At 37.3% G+C, this 16,919-nt stretch overlaps 1 protein-coding gene across 1 annotated transcript; it reads right to left on the bottom strand.

The window, feature by feature from the left end:
* Positions 1 to 8,433: 8,433 nt before the first annotated feature.
* Positions 8,434 to 9,381, bottom strand: LOC122200400 (olfactory receptor 56A3-like). The gene has a single exon (XM_042905967.1). It carries the CDS (start codon positions 9,379 to 9,381, stop codon positions 8,434 to 8,436), a length of 948 nt encoding a protein of 315 aa, XP_042761901.1.
* Between the last annotated feature and the right edge of the window lie 7,538 nt (positions 9,382 to 16,919).

The raw sequence follows: 16,919 nt of genomic DNA, 5'->3' as shown, positions 1-16,919 counted from the left end.
TGTCTTTCAAAGTCAAAATCCTACAGTGATTTTTGCTGTATTGAAAGACTTTTCAAATAGGATGTATCTACAACTGTATGCTAGGGAACACAATTTATTTTTCATTTTCATTTTGAGATTTATGTGAATTATTCACATCCTCAAATTATGGGAGCAAGCATCATTAGTTTCTTTTTCTTTCTTATTTTTCATTTTAAAAAATTGATTACAGCCGACACACCATGTTGCATTACTGTCAGCTGTACAACATAGTGATTCGACGAGTGTATACAGTTATGCTGTTCTCACCACAGGTGCAGCTACCACCTACCACCTGTGTTCTACCACCATAGAACACAATTACAATACCCCTGACCAAGGGTGATGGTGTGTCATCAGCATCAGTCTTTTTAAAGGCTTTATTTTGCTTTATTTTAATTTCTCTGTCAACTGCATATCTCAACTTCACTCCTATTTATCTTCTGTTTAGGAAAGTGAAAGCTCCAGTGTTCTTAAAATATGTCTTTCTAATTAATCTCATGTATGCTTATGCAACTACATGTTCATCTATTGGAGGATTATTTGGATATTGTATTTTATAAATGATATGGGATCATAAATCTGATCTTATTCTTTGTGTTCACTCAACACTAAATCTTAACAACTGTCCATGTTGTTCTGTGTAAGTCATTCTTTTTGATTGCTGTTCAATTCCCATGATATGTATTTTCTTTTTTTATGTAAGTAATCAATACCAAAATGACTTACAATCAACTCTTAACAATATTGTTACTGTTAATATATTTGTATGCTTCTCTTAGAGTCCTTAGAGTGTGTGTAGGAATGGTTTGTGTTTTCACTTATGGCATACAAAAATATTTAATTTTACTAGGAATTACCAAATATCTCTCCAAAATATTTAAAAATCTCACTAGAAGTTTCTGAAGTGTATTTTCACATTCCTTATACCATTTGATGTGACCTTTAAAAAATAACCTAGGTGAATATGTTACTACTTTATTATTTTTATATTTAAAAATTTTTAAGTTTATCTACCTAATTTTGAGAGGAATAGAGTGAGGGAAGGGCAGGGAGAGAGGGATAGAGAGAGAATCCTAAGCAGAAATCATGCTGCCAGTGCAGAGTCCAACACAGGGCTAGATCTCAGGATCCACAAGATCATGACCTAAGCCCAAATCAAGAGTTGGATGCTTAACCAACTGAGCCACCTAGGTACCCCTTAAAATTTTTAAAAATTTTACTTAGAAAGAGAGCTTCAGTCAGGGAGAGTGGCAGATGGTGAGAGAGAGAATCTCAAGTAGGCTCCAAAATCAGTGCAGAGCCCGATGCAGGGTTCAGTCTAAGGGATCTTGGGGTCATAGCCTGAGGCAAAACCAAGAGTCAGATGCTTAACTGACTGAGCCACACAGATGCCCCAATTTTAGCCAGTCTGACAGCTGTGAGGTAGTGTCTTACTATGGTTTTGATTTGTGCTTCTCTGATGATTAGTGATGTTGAGCATCTTTTCATGTGTCTATTAGCCATCTGGATGTCTTTAGAAAAATGTCTCTTCATGTCTTCTGCTAATTTCTTCACTGGATTATTTGTTTTTTGGGTGTTGAGTTTTTATAAAGTTTATTTATTTATTTTGAAAGAGAGAGAGAGAGAGAGAGAGAAAGCAGAGGAGGGGCATAGAAAGAGGGAGACAAAATCCCAAGCAGACTTCTTGCCGACAGTGTGGATGTGGGGCTCAATGAACCATGAGATCATGACCTGAGCTGAAATCAAGAGTCAGACACTTAACCATCTGAGCCACCCTGGTGCCCCGAGTTTGAAACTTTATAGATTTTGGATATAAACCCTTTATCAGATATATCATTTACAAATAACTTCTCCCATCCATCTGTTGCCTTTTACTTTTGTTGATAGTTTCCTTTGCTATGCAGAAACTTTTTACTTTGATAAGTCCCCGTAGTTTTATTTTTGCTTTAGTTTCCATTGCCTCAGAAGACCTATCTAGTAAGAAATTGCTCCAGTCGACATCAAAGAGGTTACTGCTTGTTTCCTCCTCCAGTATTTTTATGGTTTCCTGTCTCACATTTAGGTCTTTTATCCATTTTGAATTTATTTGTGTGCATGATGCAACAAAGTAGTCCAGTTTCATTCTTTTGCATATTGCCGTCCATTTTCCAGCACCATTTGTTGAAAAGACTGTCATTTTACCATTGGATATTCTTTCTTGCTTTGTTGACAATTAATTGCCCCTATAGTTGCGGGTCCATTTCTGGGTTTTCTGTTCTGTTCTAGTGATCTATGTGCCAGTTTTGTGCTTTGATCACCACAACTTTGTAATGTAATTTGAAATCTGGAATTGTGATGCCTTCAGGTTTGGTTTTCTTTTTAAGATTGCTTTGGCTATTCAGGGTACTTTGTGGTTCCATACACATTTTAGGATTATTTGCTGTAGCTCTATGAAAAATGCTGTTAGTGTTTTGATAGGAATTGCATTAAATTTGTATGTTGCTTTGAGTAATATAGACATTTCAAAAATATTTTTTCTTCCAATCCATGAGCATCGAATGCTCATTTCCACTTCCATTTCCTTGTGTCTTTTTCAGTTTCTTTCATCAATATTTTATGATTTTCAGAGTACAGGTGTTTCACCTCTTTGCTTAGGTATATTCCTAGATATCTCATTATTTTTGGTGCAATTGTAAATGAGATTGATTCCTTAATTTCTCTTTCTGCTGCTTCTATATTAGTGTACAGAAATATAACACTGTACATTGAATTGTGTCCTACAATTTTACTCAATTTGATTTTCAGTTCTCGCAATATTTTGGTGGAGTCTTTTGGGTTTTCTATATAGAGAATTATGTCATCTGCAAATAGTGAAAGTTTTACTTCTTCTTGATGTGGAAATGTTGGGGTTCAAAGCCAGTGGCCAAGAAAGAATTCTTGAGATGTCTTTGGTGAAAAAAGGTGGTTTAATTAAAGCACGGGGATAGTACCCATGGGCAGAAAGAGCTGCACTGGGGTCGTGATGGATGACTGATTGTATAACTTCAAATAGGGAGAGCACAGGTCTCTATTTTGGAAACAAGGTTTCCAGGACACTGAGGGGTCTAGGTATTGTTGGAAAAAGGTCATTTATTGCTGTTTAATAAACCCTCAGACAGAGACCCTTCAGATACGTATCAGTGGGCTTTTGCTTGGAGGATGTTTGCCAACATACATCTTGGGGTGTAGAGGTAAAGCAAGTTTCCAAAGGCATTTCTATATGTTTAAAGTAGACTCACAAGATCGTGGGGGTTGGGATAATGTTAAGCTAAGATTGCCTTTTGCTCTTAGCAAAGTGTCAACATTGAGGCAGCTGAGTTTCTAGAGGAAGGTGACTCTGCATGTCTAAAGGACTTATCAGTGGCCTGTAAGTTGAAAGAAAAATTTAACTTTTTCTTTTGCCTTTGTTTCTGACATCAGTCCTTGGTGATTTGGGTGCCTTTTATTTCTTTTTGTTGTCAGATTTCTGAGGCTAGGGCATCCAGTACTAAGTTAAATAACAGTGGTGAGTGGACATCTCTGTCTTGTTCCTGACCATAGGGGAAAAGCTCTCAGTTTTTCCCTGTTGAGGATGACGTTAGCTCTGGGTGTTTCACAGATAGCCTTCATTATGTTGAGGATATTTCCCTATAAATATACTTTGCTGGGCATTTTTATCATGAATGGATGCTGTACTTTGTCAACATAAATGTAAAATACACACTGGATTTCAAAGACCTAGCATACATAAAAAGAATGTAAAATATGTTAGTATTAAATTCTTTTGTATGTATTATGTTGAAATTATGTTTTAGATATTGGATTCAACAAAACACATAATTAAGTTCAATTTAATTTCTTTTTATAGTTTATGGTGGTGACTAAAACATTTAAAATTAAGGATGTGGCTCACATTGGACAGCACTGTTTTAGTATCAATTATTTTAGTGGGATAAAGCCGTCATTAATCTTTTGAACTTCTCAAATGGATCTGTCAATACTGCTTTGATGTGAGCCATAAATGTGTAAAAGTTGCATATAAACACAATATAAAACTTTCAAAAATTTAAGTTTTAAATGTAAAGATTTTACTGTCTAGTTTGGAAGACAACACGTGTCCAATTTTCTCAGTCTTGGGTGGTATATGCTTTAAATCCCCTGATGTAGCCCTTTTCATGCATTCAATGTTCAAGTTTTCTAACAGCTAATTGGAGAGATCTTGGTTTGCTATGCAATATGACCCTGGTGGAGATTAGTCCTGAAAGTTTTTGGTCCCTTGATGAAGAGATAACTTCACATTAGCACATTATATCATATTTGTAAGACTTTTCTGTTGGTATCCAGTTACATGCACTTTATTTTTTTATTATTTTTAATTTTAATCTTAAATTTATTTTCATCCAAGTTAGTTAACATGTAGTGTAATAATGATTTCAGGAATAGAATTTAGTGATTCATCACTTTACATATAACACCCAGTGCTCATCCCAGCAAGTGTCCTGCTTAATCCATCCCCCCATCCAAAACTCCACCAGCAACCCTCAATTTGTAATCTGTATTTAAGAGTTTCTTATGGTTTGTCTCCCTCTCTGTTTTTATATTATTTTTGCTTTCCTTCCCTTATGTTCATCTGTCTTATTTCTTAAATTCCACAAATGAGTGAAATCATATGATATTTGTCTTTCTCTCACTGGCTTATTTTGCTTAGCGTAACACACTTTAGGTCCATCCATGTTGTTTCAAATGGCAAGATATCATTCTTTTTGATCACTGAGTAATGTTTCATCATATATATGTGTGTGTGTGTGTGTATACACACACACACACACACATATATATATGGAATATATACACATGTGTATACATACTACATCTTCTTTATCCATTCATCAGTCAATGGGACATTTGGGCTCTTTTCATACTTTGCCTATTGTTGATTGTGTTACTATGAACATTGGGGTGCATGGGCCCCTTCAAAACAGCATAACTGAATCCTTTGGATAAATACCTAGTAGTGCAATTGCTAGGTCATAGGGTAGTTCTATTTTAATTTTTTTGAGGAATTTCCATATTGTTTTCCAGAGTGGCTGCACCAGGTTGCATTCCCACTGCACTACAAAAGGGTTGCTCTTTCTCCATATCCTCAGCAACTTCTGATGTTGCCTGAATTGTTCATATTCTGACAGGTGTGAGGTGGTATCTTATTGTGGTTTTAATTTGTATTTCCCTGATGATGAGTGACGTTGAGCATTTTTTCATGTGTGTCTTAGCAATCTGGATGTCTTCTTTGGAGAAGTGTCTGTTCATGTCTTTTGCCCATTTATTCACTGGATTATTTGGTTTTTGGGTGTTGAGTTTGATAAATTACTTATAGATTTTGGATACAATCTCTTTATCTGTTTTGTCATTTGCAAATATATTCCCCCATTGTTTCAGTTGCCTTTTAGTTTTGCTGATTGTTTCCTTAGCTGTGCAGAAGGTTTTTATCTTGATGAGGTCCTAATAGTTCATTTTTGCTTTTGTTTCCCTTGCCTCTGGAGACATGTTGAGTAAGAAGTTGATGTGGCAGAGGTCAAAGAGGTTGTTACCTGTTTTCTCTTCTAGGATTTTGATGGCTTCCTGTGTTATATTTAGGTCTTTCATTCATTTTGAGTTCATTTTTGTGTATAGTGTAAAAATGTGGTCCAAGTTTATTCTTCTACATGTCACTGTCCAGTTTTCCCAACACCATTTGCTGAAGAGACTGTATTTTTTTCATTGGATATTCTTTCCTGCTTTATCAAAGATTAGTTGGCTATACCTTTGTGGGTTTGTTTCTGGGTTCTCTACTCTGTTCTATTGATTGATGTGTCTGTTCTTCTGCCAGTAACATACTGTCTTGATGATTACTGCTTTTTAATATGACTTGAAGTCCAGAGTTGCAATGCCCCAGCTTTGGTTTTCCTTTTCAGGATTGCTTTGGCTGTTTGGGGTCCTGTCTGGATCCATACAAATTTTAGGATTGTTTGTTCTAGCTCAGTGAAGAATGCTGGTGTTATTTTCATAGGAATTGCACTAAATATGTAGATTGCTTTGGGTCGTATCAACATTTTAACAATATTTGTTCTTCCGATACATAAGCATGGAATGTTTTTCCACTTTTTAAGTCGTATTTAAAAATTTTTTTTTAAATGTTTATTTATTTTTTGAGGCAGAGAGAGACAGAGCATGAACAGGGGAGGGCCAGAGAGAGAGGGAGACACAGAATCTGAAGTGGGCTCCAGGCTCTGAGCTGTCAGCACAGAGCCCGATGCGGGGCTGGAACTCACAGAGTGGGAGATCATGACATGAGCCGTAGTCGGACGCTTAATCGACTGAGCCACCCAGGCGCCCCCCTTTTTTAAAATTTTTTTTAACGTTTATTTATTTTTGAGACAGAGACAGAGACAAAGCATGAACGGGGGAGGGCCAGAAAGAGAGGGAGACACAGAGCCTGAAGCAGGCTACAGGCTCTGAGCTGTCAGCACCGAGCCCGTAAGTCGTATTTTAAACCAAATAATTTTTTATGGTTGAAATGTGTGAGAGAATGAGATTTTGGAGAGCTCTTTTTCAAGTAACAGAGAAAAAGGTTATCTATGGCATGAACCTAATTGTATCTTGACATTGTTTTTTCTTTCTGTTTTTTTTTTGTACTTTTGATAGTTATATTATTCCCAATAAAATGTTGATTATGTTCTTTTAACTATTGATTCTTAATTATGTCAGTACCTGTTTTTGGTGTTTGTTCTTTTTTCCAATAGTAGCTCATAATGGTATCTAGAAGAAGAGGAGTGAGATACCAATTCATTGTTCTTTATTGTGAGACAGAAAAGAACAAAAAATGGACAGTTTTGCAGAATGAAAACTTAAGTAGGCCCAGGATGAATCAATGAAGGCTAAGAGGCCTAGATTTTGGGGACAGTATTGGCATTAGACTGTTGAGAGATTTTCCTTCCATGATGAAACAAGGAAACATACTTATGAGTTGTTATTAAGGTGCAAAAGCTTATATTTATTTATTTATTTATTTATTTATTTATTTATTTTTTTAACGTTTTATTTATTTTTGAGGCAGAGAGAGACAGAGCATGAACGGGGGAGGGGCAGAGAGAGAGGGAGACACAGAATCGGAAGCAGGCTCCAGGCTCTGAGCCATCAGCCCAGAGCCCGACGCGGGGCTCGAACTCACGGACCGCGAGATCGTGACCTGAGCTGAAGTCGGCCGCTTAACCAACTGAGCCACCCAGGAGCCCCTCAAAAGCTTATATTTAGAAAGAATCTTTTAAAATAATTTTTTCACTATTCACAAGGGTAACAGATGAGTAACATGAAACACAATGAGACCACCTAATTTGTTCCCCAGAACCCAACTTTTTGTGTAGTTGTGTAAGCCTTACCTTTCAGACCTTTAACTCTCTATCTAGTGCTTTCTTATGTTGTCAGGTAATTTGCTACATATAGATATGCCTTATTCCATTCCTCATTCTCTCCCATTGAGAAAAATATGTTCTTGGAACTCATATTGTATTACCACTAACCATAGTTTTAGCTCCTGACAGCAACAATATTCTATTTTTGTGTATTCATATCTGAAGAATTACCAGGACACAAAGTATCTTTAGATACTATACAATTAACATGAAAATAATGTTCAGATATTACATTTTTGATATTTAAATTATTATTACTGCATCATATATTATAATCCTTGCAATCTTTAACTCTTTAGCAGAGCTATCTGTGCATATCATAAAATATGACACTCTGGATCCAAAAGATAAATGTCCTCCCCTTTGGGGAGGAGAATTTAGGAATCTCTTAAATCTGATCAAACTCATTGCTAATTGTTTCACAAATGAGAAATCCAAGAAAAATCCCAGTTCTCTTGCAATGCACATTTCAAAAGACAACCCAATTACAGACCCAGTTACACATGAATAGCAATCTTCCATCATTCAGGACTGAAATTCAACTCCTATGTCTTTGTATCCAATATGCTTCCTTCTGTGGAAATAAGAATAAGAATGCATTACACATTACATAACTGTACCCCCAAATATCCACAGTTGTATATTCAAGAATGCAAAGGCATGAAATATTAACAGCTGTATATTCAGGAATATAAATTTGTCACTTCAGAACCTACCCATGAAATCTCTGTATGTTGTTAGTATAGGATAATATGTGTGGAGAAAAAAAGTAAAGTGGTCAAGGATATTGTTAAAGTAAAAGTGAGACAAAAGGAAACTTACAATGAAACTTAAATTTTATTAAATAAGACACAATATCCAATAACCAGTTTGAAATTGTAACTCATAGATAAAATTTCAGCTGAATTACCCATTATTTGATTCAAACTTAAACTATATTAGGAATGAAGAGATCCAGTTGTCCTTATTACCACCCTTTCTTCAGTAATCTCTGGATTCCTTGCTTGATCTCCTGGGTCCGCACTCCATAAACTATGGGGTTGAGGGCTGCGGGGATGACATGGTGGAGGACGTTGAGCAAGACTGGAACATCAGAGGAGACCTTCTTCTTCACCACATGAGTGAGCACGAAGACCAGAAGGATGGTGCTGAAGAAGAGGATAAGGATGAAGTGGGAGCCACATGTGCTCAGGGCCTTGGCCACAGCACCCTCTGCCTTGAGTCTCAGCACCGCTCGCAGTATGAGTGTGTAGGAGAGGAAGATGAGGATGAGGTCAGATCCTAGCAGTGTCCAGCCTCCAGCAAACTGGAGGAGGCGATTGATGGTGACATCATCACAGGAGAGCCTGGAGACAGACATATTGGCACAGATACAGTTTTCAATGACCTTTCTCCCACAATAATGGAGTCTGGATGAGAGAATGGGAATAGGCACTGTAGAAATAACATTCCTGGCCAAAATAAAAATGGCAGCCTTGGCTACAAATTGGTCAGTGATGATGGATGGGTACCTCAGTGGATGGCAGATGGCCACATAACGGTCATAGGCCATGACCATGAATGTGCAGGACTCCATGGCAAGGAAACAGTTCATAATGTACATCTGGAGGAAGCAGGCATAGAAGCTGATGGACTTGAGTTCAAACCAAAAGATGGCCAGGACCTTGGGAATGACAGTGAGGCAGAGCACAATGTCCAATAGGGAGAGGATGCTGAGTAGATAGTACATGGGCTCATGCAGAGAGGCTTCCAGCCATGTAGTGATCAGGAGAACACCATTGGCCCCCATGGCCAGGAAGAAGAGAAGGCTTAGGGGGAGGGAAAAAGAAAGTTGCCAGGTGTGGGACCTGACAAAACAATTCAGGAGGAAATCTGAAACCTCAGAGGAGATGGTGCCATTTTGGTGTGCTGTCATATTTTGTCATATATTTCTACAGCTTTCTTGTAGTGGTCTGTAAAATTAGGATAAAAATTAGCTAGTGACACATGACACATGGATTTAGAACAATTTGCTTCACCTAGGTGACATGCTTGAGTCCTAGCAAGTCATCCAGAGTCATGTGAATTCATCTGTTTGTCCTTTGTGCCATGCTACTGGGATAATCTTATCAATTTAAGCAGTATAGAGGACTGAGGATATGTGCTTTGTTTAGATATGTTTGAATTATTCAACAGTTAAGTTTAAGGAAGTTTTATATCTTTGCAGCAACTAAAGAGAAGGAGAAATTACTTGGAAACTACTTTGTGAAAGGTGAGTCTCTAAATTTGTACTCTTAAATTTCTTCCCTTTTGTGTTTTATTATTTAATTACCACCTAGACTACCACATGACAATTTAGCAATACGCACAAATGAGTAGCAGAGTCTGGCACAAAGTAAGGACTCAGGCGCATGGCCTTAGTTCTCTATGCCACCCCGCATTCTGTATTTTCAGCTATAGTTGGCTTTAATCACAGTTTGAAAAAATGATACCCTGGAATTAATGTTAGTTAATTTTCACCTTGTCTAAAATGTTATTTTAGTTCATTGGTGTTGATCCCACCAAAGAATTGCCAATATGTATTCATATATGTAGGATTATTAGCTTCAGGGAACAGTTTTAACAGTAGAATGTGCAATTCCACATAAGTGTGTGTGACAGTGGCCAAATAATTGCCAGTACATATTAATATATGTAGGATTCTTAACTTTGGTGAAGAAACAACCTTAAAAGTAGAATGTGCACATAGAAATGTGAGAATGATATGTGTCTTTAAACAAGATGAAAGTTGATTGTTCTGATTGCAATAATGTGAGGGTGATGAAGTCTACCTCAAGTCCTTTCGTTTCCTTTCTATATCCCTTTCGGTCTTCACTGTAACAATCCAGGTCCTCTTGTCTAGTGGTTATGCTGTGCCTTGGTGGAGTACTCACAAGGATTGGCAGATGCTGCACATACAGGTGTTCATGAAGATAAACACCCATAGAAAAAAACATCCAGTCTTGAGTTAGTTAACAAAGGACCTTCTCCGGTCTTGGCCACTGTGTTCATTGAACTTTGTTTTTCCTTAAATTTTTCTTATTGGATACATTCACTTGTAAGTTTGAGACATAACTAATTGCACCTGAACAGCCCAAACCTTGCCACAATGACCTACAGGATGCACAACCTCATGCCACCAAATTTGAAATACTCCCTCCAAACACCACTTTCATCATTTAGGTTTGTCTTTGATCTTTCCCACCCTCTGATCTAAGTCTTTGCAAAACTCTTTGATTTCACCCTCTGATCTAACTCTTTGCAAAATTTTTACACTTATTCTTATAGGTCAGAGCCCCCAAATTCACCATGCTCAAGAATCTTTTAATTTTCAATCATTCAGAGTATTCTTGGCAGGAATTGGGAATTAATTACATGAAAGGAAGGAATATCTTGAAATGACCATTAGAGGGTATAGCCAAATGGAAAAAAATGGCAATTCAGGCATGAGTATCCATGGAGAGGTACAGAAGAAGAAGCATATTCTCTTTGTCTCCTGAAGAACTTTAGGATAATTATAGCCCTAGGATGAAATTTCTGAGGACAACATAGGAGTGTTTTTTATCTGTTCTTTCCACTCACTGACTCTTCCTTTCTTCTCTTTTCTCTGGATGTTCCTCTGAGTTCAATCCATAATTTATCCAAAAAACACTGAACTACATACTCAGCCTTAGAAGTAAAGTATCTGAGACCATGATGTTCTACTCTCCTCTTAAAATCTTGGATTGCAATCAGAGCTAGCCAGTGGAGCACTAGGGCTGAGGACCTAGAGCTAATGACTACAGGTTGTGGGTAGGGACAGGATGAAGAAGCCAGTGAGGTTGAAGAGCAATGATAAAATCAGAGACCCTGCAGGGTTAACTTTTATTAGACTGCAGGATAGCACTATGGAAGCCCTGTTTGAAAAAGGGGAAGGGTTGTTAGGGACCACCTAACTCCAAAACTCAGAATTGTGAGACCTCTCTCCCAAGTATCATTTCAGACATCATTGATCTAAACCAACCAGTGTGACAGATACCTCTATGATCTGTGCATAACTTTCTGTTTGTGGCAGCAATAGCTTTTAGAAATTCTTTATATTGAGCTGACATAGGAGGAACAACCTTCTGACTCTCACTGACCCTCCAACTGTGATCTCTGTCCTAAACCTAAAATATAAAGTTTATTTGTTTATTTTGAGAGAGAAAGCACACAAGTCAGGGAGGGGCAGAGGGACAGGGAGAGAGAAAATCCCAAGCAGGCTCTGTACTGTCAGTGCGGTGCCTGGGTGCAGGGCTTGAACTCATGACCTGAGCTTAAACTCATGAACTGAACCATGAGATCATAGACTCAGACACTTAACTGACTGAGCCACCCAGGTGCCCCGAGATTAAATTTCATTCCTATGCCATGATTCAAACATTTGTGGGCAGAAGATTCTTTGCCCTAAACTAAATTTTCGTATTCACATATGAAACCCCCACGTTTGCAAATCTGAGTCCCAGATGATATAGTTACCTGACTCCCTCTGTTCATTAATCTACTAGAGACAAATTCCTGCCCCTCTGCATCTCTGGCAGCACCCAGCAAAAGATCCAAAAAGGCAAGAGAAGAGCAAAAGGGAAGGTCTCAGAGCATAGGTTCTCACAGGTGCCTCCTGACCTGAGGCAGGATGCAGTCTCTACTACCCCATTTTCAGACTACTTCAGCAGTAGTGATTCAGGAATGGAATGCAGCACAGATCTGCATTGAAGAGAGAGATCCCCCCACCTTCACCCCATGTTCTCCTTAATCATGCTATAGCTACCTTTCAGGCATCCTCTACACAAACTTACATAGGATGGAGTAGGGGTCTGGCTCCACTGATACTGCTGTTCCAGTTAGTTCCTGAAGTATCTGGGTGGAGTTATAACTCCAGAACCTTGGGGACTTTGCCCTCTGGGAACTTTCCATCCCTAATTCCTTGTACCTAAAATGTTCTCCTGGGACAGACAAGCAGGCAGGTAGAAGAAAATGATTTTTTTCCTCTCTAAAAGCAAGGAGCTCTTGTAATTCAGCCGAACATTGACGGTGTGTTCTGTAGGCAGTTAGTCTCCTGGGTGTAGGGGTTTTACATCCATACATCCATTTTCACAGTTATTTGCAGATGCACACCTAGTGCCCTCCATGGGTCCAATAAGTTCGCTCAGAAGTTCTCATGGGCTTCCTGCACGTAATTGTTAGATAAGTACCCCCTCACCATGTTATTGAATGGATTGATGTTAACTTATCATGACTTTTATCACTGCATTATAGTGGCAAAAATCCATGAGAAACTTAAAAAGAATATTCCTGAGAAAATGCATTATGTTTTTCAGAGAAAAAAATCCCATAGAAATTTTTGCTGTAGTGAAAGATTTTTCAGCTGGGATGTATATAGAGCTATATATTAGGAAACATGATCTGTTCCTTCATTTCTTACTTTCATTTTGAACCTCATGTGAATTACTCATACCCCTCCAATATGGAGCAAACATGAACACTTTCTTTACTACTTATTTATTTATTTTCATGAATCTTTTTTATTTGAGTGTAGTTGACACAAAATGTTTCATAGGTTTCAGGCGTGTAACCTAGCGTTTCAACAAGTCTATCCATTATGCTATGGTCACCACAAGTGTAGCTACCATCTGTCACCATACAGAGCTATTAGAATACCATTCATTATATACCTTATCCTGTGCTTCAGTCTCTTTAAAGGTCTTCTTTTACTCTGTTTTTACTTCTCTCTCTTCTGTATATCTCAACATTGCTCATATTTCTCTTTCCTTCAGGAGAATGAAAACTCTAGTGTCCTTAAAATATGTCCTTCTAATTAATCTTAAGTACACTCATTAGTTATCTGTTTGTTTATGGGAGAATACTTTGGAAATTGGCTTTCTAAGAATGTCATTGTGTTATAAATCTGATGTTATTCTTTGTTTACACCCAAAAGTAATTTCTAAAAATCTGTCCATGTTGCTTTAAGTCCACTTGATCTTTTTTGGTGGCTGTTCTATTCCCATTATATGCATTTTCCCTCTATGTAAGTAGTCAACACCCAAGTGACCTGTAATTGTTACTAAAAATATTGTTGCTGTCAATATCCTGTACACTTCTCTTTATAGACCTAAAGTAGATGTATGTGGAGGATTTTTGATTCGGTCATAGCATATAAATTATTTAATTTCACTAGGAATTACCAAATTTCTCTCCAAAATATTTACAAAATCTTACTAGAAATTCCTAAAGTTCCTTTATTTTTCATAATCCTTATAGCATTTGATGCTATCTTGTTAAAAAAAAAACCTATAAAGATGTAACATACTATTTTATTGTTTTTAATTTGATTTTCTCCTGATAAGTAAGCATCATTCATATAGTGTTTGGCCATTTGTGGTTTTCAGGCTGTAAATTATGTGGTCATATCCTTTGCCTGATTTTTCTATTAATATTTGTTTTTATTGCATATTCACAAAATCTCTGTGCATATTTTAAATATTAGAACCCTTTGTTGGCTAGATATTACTAGTATCTCCTCTAGTTTGCTATAAAGCTCTCAATTTTATTATTGTCTGCTGCCCAGTATTCAATGGACATCTTTCAATTTCACCAAGTCAAACTCTATTTTTTCTATAAATAGATTTTCTCTGTGGATCCTATTTAGCGAACATTCCAGAAGATCGCAAAGATGCTTTTGTTTACTTTAATTGTTTTTAAAACATGCATTATGTTTCATACCAATGTATTTAAATCTGTTTGTGGTTTATAATGCCAAGAGTAAGGAGTGGTATTAAGTTAGTACAAACTGCTATATTCACAACTGTGCAGCTATCAAATACGGTGTTGCTATTGTAAATATCTTCTACTTTGAGTCCCCTAGCCCCTCAACACTACCCTGGGCACTCTCATGGTGTCTCCTGGACTTCCCCATGATCCACAAAGTGTGCGTTATTGACAGCAGAATAGGGTCCATCAGTGGCAGCGACAGGGCACGGTCTGAATAGCTTCTGTTTTGTTGATGGAGGTGCTGTACCAGTTACTAAGCATTTTCCCCCCCAGTTTAAACAAAATTATCTAAGCCGTTTTAATTATGCTTTAGTGTTTTAACCTATCCACCTATCTTGTTGACCTATGTGTTCTATGTAAACTGTCCTGGGTGTGTTTTTTGTATTGTTTTGTTTAGTTTACTTTTTAAAATGTAAATTCTAATTAGTAAACATGCAGTATAATATTACTTCCAGATGTACAATATAGTAACTCAACAGTTCCATACATCACCCATGCTCATCAGAACAAGTGCACTCTTTAATCCCCACAAACTATTTAACTCATTCCCCTAACCCCCTCCTCTCTGGTAACCATCAATTTGTTTTCTATAGTTCGGAGTCTGTTTCTTGGTTGCCTCTCTCTCTTTTATTTTTCCCTTTCCTAATTTTTTTTTGTTTCTTAAATTCCACATGTGAGTGAAATATGGTATTTGTCTTTCTCTGACTGACTTGTTTCACTTATCATGATACTCTGCTCCATCATGTGATTGCAAATAGCAAGATTTCATTATTTTGTATGGCTAAGTAATATTCCATTGTGTATACATAGCACATTTTCTTTATCCATTTATTAGTAATTGGACATTTGGGATCTTTCCATAATTTGGCTATTGTAGATAATGCTGCTATAAATATTGGGGTAGAATATCCCTTTTAACTAGTATTTTTTGTATTCTTTGATACATACCTAGTAGTGTAATTGCTAACTTGTAGGGTAGTTCTATTTTTAACTTTTTGAAGAACTTCCATACTCTTTTCCAGAGTGGCTGCACCAGTTTGCATTCCCACCAACAGCGCAAGAGGATTTTCCTTTCTCCACATCCTCACCAGCTCCTGTTGTTTTTTGTGCTGTTGATTTTAGCCATTCTGACTGCTGTGAAGTAATATCTCATTGTAGTTTTGATTTGTATTTCCCTGATGATGAGTGATATTGAGGACCTTTTCATGTGTCTGCTAGCCATCTGGGGTCTTCTTTGGAAAAATATCTATTCATGTATTCTGCCCATTTTTAAATTCATTTTTTATTTTGGAGGGTGTTGAGTTTTATAGGTTCTTCATATATTTTGGATACTAACCCTTTATCATATATGTCATTTGTGAATATTTGTTCCCATTCCATAGGCTGCCTACTGGTTTTATTGATTATTTCCTTCACCATCCAGAAGCTTTTTATTTTGATGTAGCCCCAATAGTTTGTTTCTGCTTTAGTTTCCCTTCTCTCAGGAGACACATTTAGTAAGAAGTTGGTATGGCTAATGTCAAAGAGGATACTGCCTGTATTCTCCTCTAGGGCTTTTAAGGTTTCATGTCTCACATTTAAGTCTTTCATCCATTTTGAATTCATTTTTGTGTGAGGTATAAGAAAGTGGTCCAGGGACTCAGTTGGTTAAACATCCAACTTTGGCTCAGGTCATGATCTCACAGTTCATGAGTTCAAGCCCAGCATTGGGCTCTGTGCTGACAGCTTGGAGCCTGGAGTCTGCCTCAGATTCTGTGTCTTCCTCTCTCTCTCTCTCTGCCTCTCCCCACCTCTCTCTCAAAAGTAAACATTAAAAAAATAAAAATAAATAAAAGAAAGTGGTCCAGTTTCATCCTTTTGCATGTTGCTGTCCAGTTTTCCCAGCACCTTTGGTTACAGAGACTGTCTTTTTCCCTTTAGAAATTCTTTTGTTTACATTTAATTGACTATATATTTGTGGGTTCTTTTCTGGGTTTTCTATTCTCTTCTAGTGACCTATCCATTTTTTTAATGTTTGTTATTTTTGAGAGAGAGAGAGAGAGAGAGAGAGAGAGAGACAGAGTGCAAGCAGGGGAGGGGCAGAGAGAGAGGCAGGCACAGAATCTGAAGCAGGCTACAGGCTCTGAGCTGTCAGCACAGTGCTCCATGCGGGGCTCGAACTCACAGACTGTGAGATGATGACCTAAGCTGAAGTTAGACACAACTGAATGAGCCACCCAGGTGCCTTCTCTATGAGTCCATTTTTGTGTCAGTACCATACTGTTTTGATCACTACTGCATTGTAACATAAATTGAAGCTAGAAATTGTGATTCCTCCAGCTTTGATTTTCTTTTTCAAGTTTGCGTTGGCTATTTGGGGTCTTTTGTGGTTTCATAGAAATTTTAGGATTGTTTATTCTAGCTCTATAAACAATGATATTTGCATGTTGGTAAGGATTGTGTTAACTGTATAGGTTGTTTGAGAAGCATAGACATTTTAACAATATTTATTCTTCCAATCCATGAGCAAGGAATGTTTTTCCATTTCTTTGTGTCCTCTTTTATTTCTTTCATGAGTATTTTATAGTTTTCAGAATATAGTTCTTTCATCTCTTTGGGGAGGCTTATTCCTATCTTATTGCTTTTGGTGCAGTTGTAAATGGGATTGTT

This window comes from Panthera leo, chromosome D1, assembly GCF_018350215.1.
Source record: "Panthera leo isolate Ple1 chromosome D1, P.leo_Ple1_pat1.1, whole genome shotgun sequence".
Taxonomy (NCBI): Eukaryota; Metazoa; Chordata; class Mammalia; order Carnivora; family Felidae; genus Panthera; species Panthera leo.
This window is presented reverse-complemented; position numbering and strand designations above follow the sequence as displayed.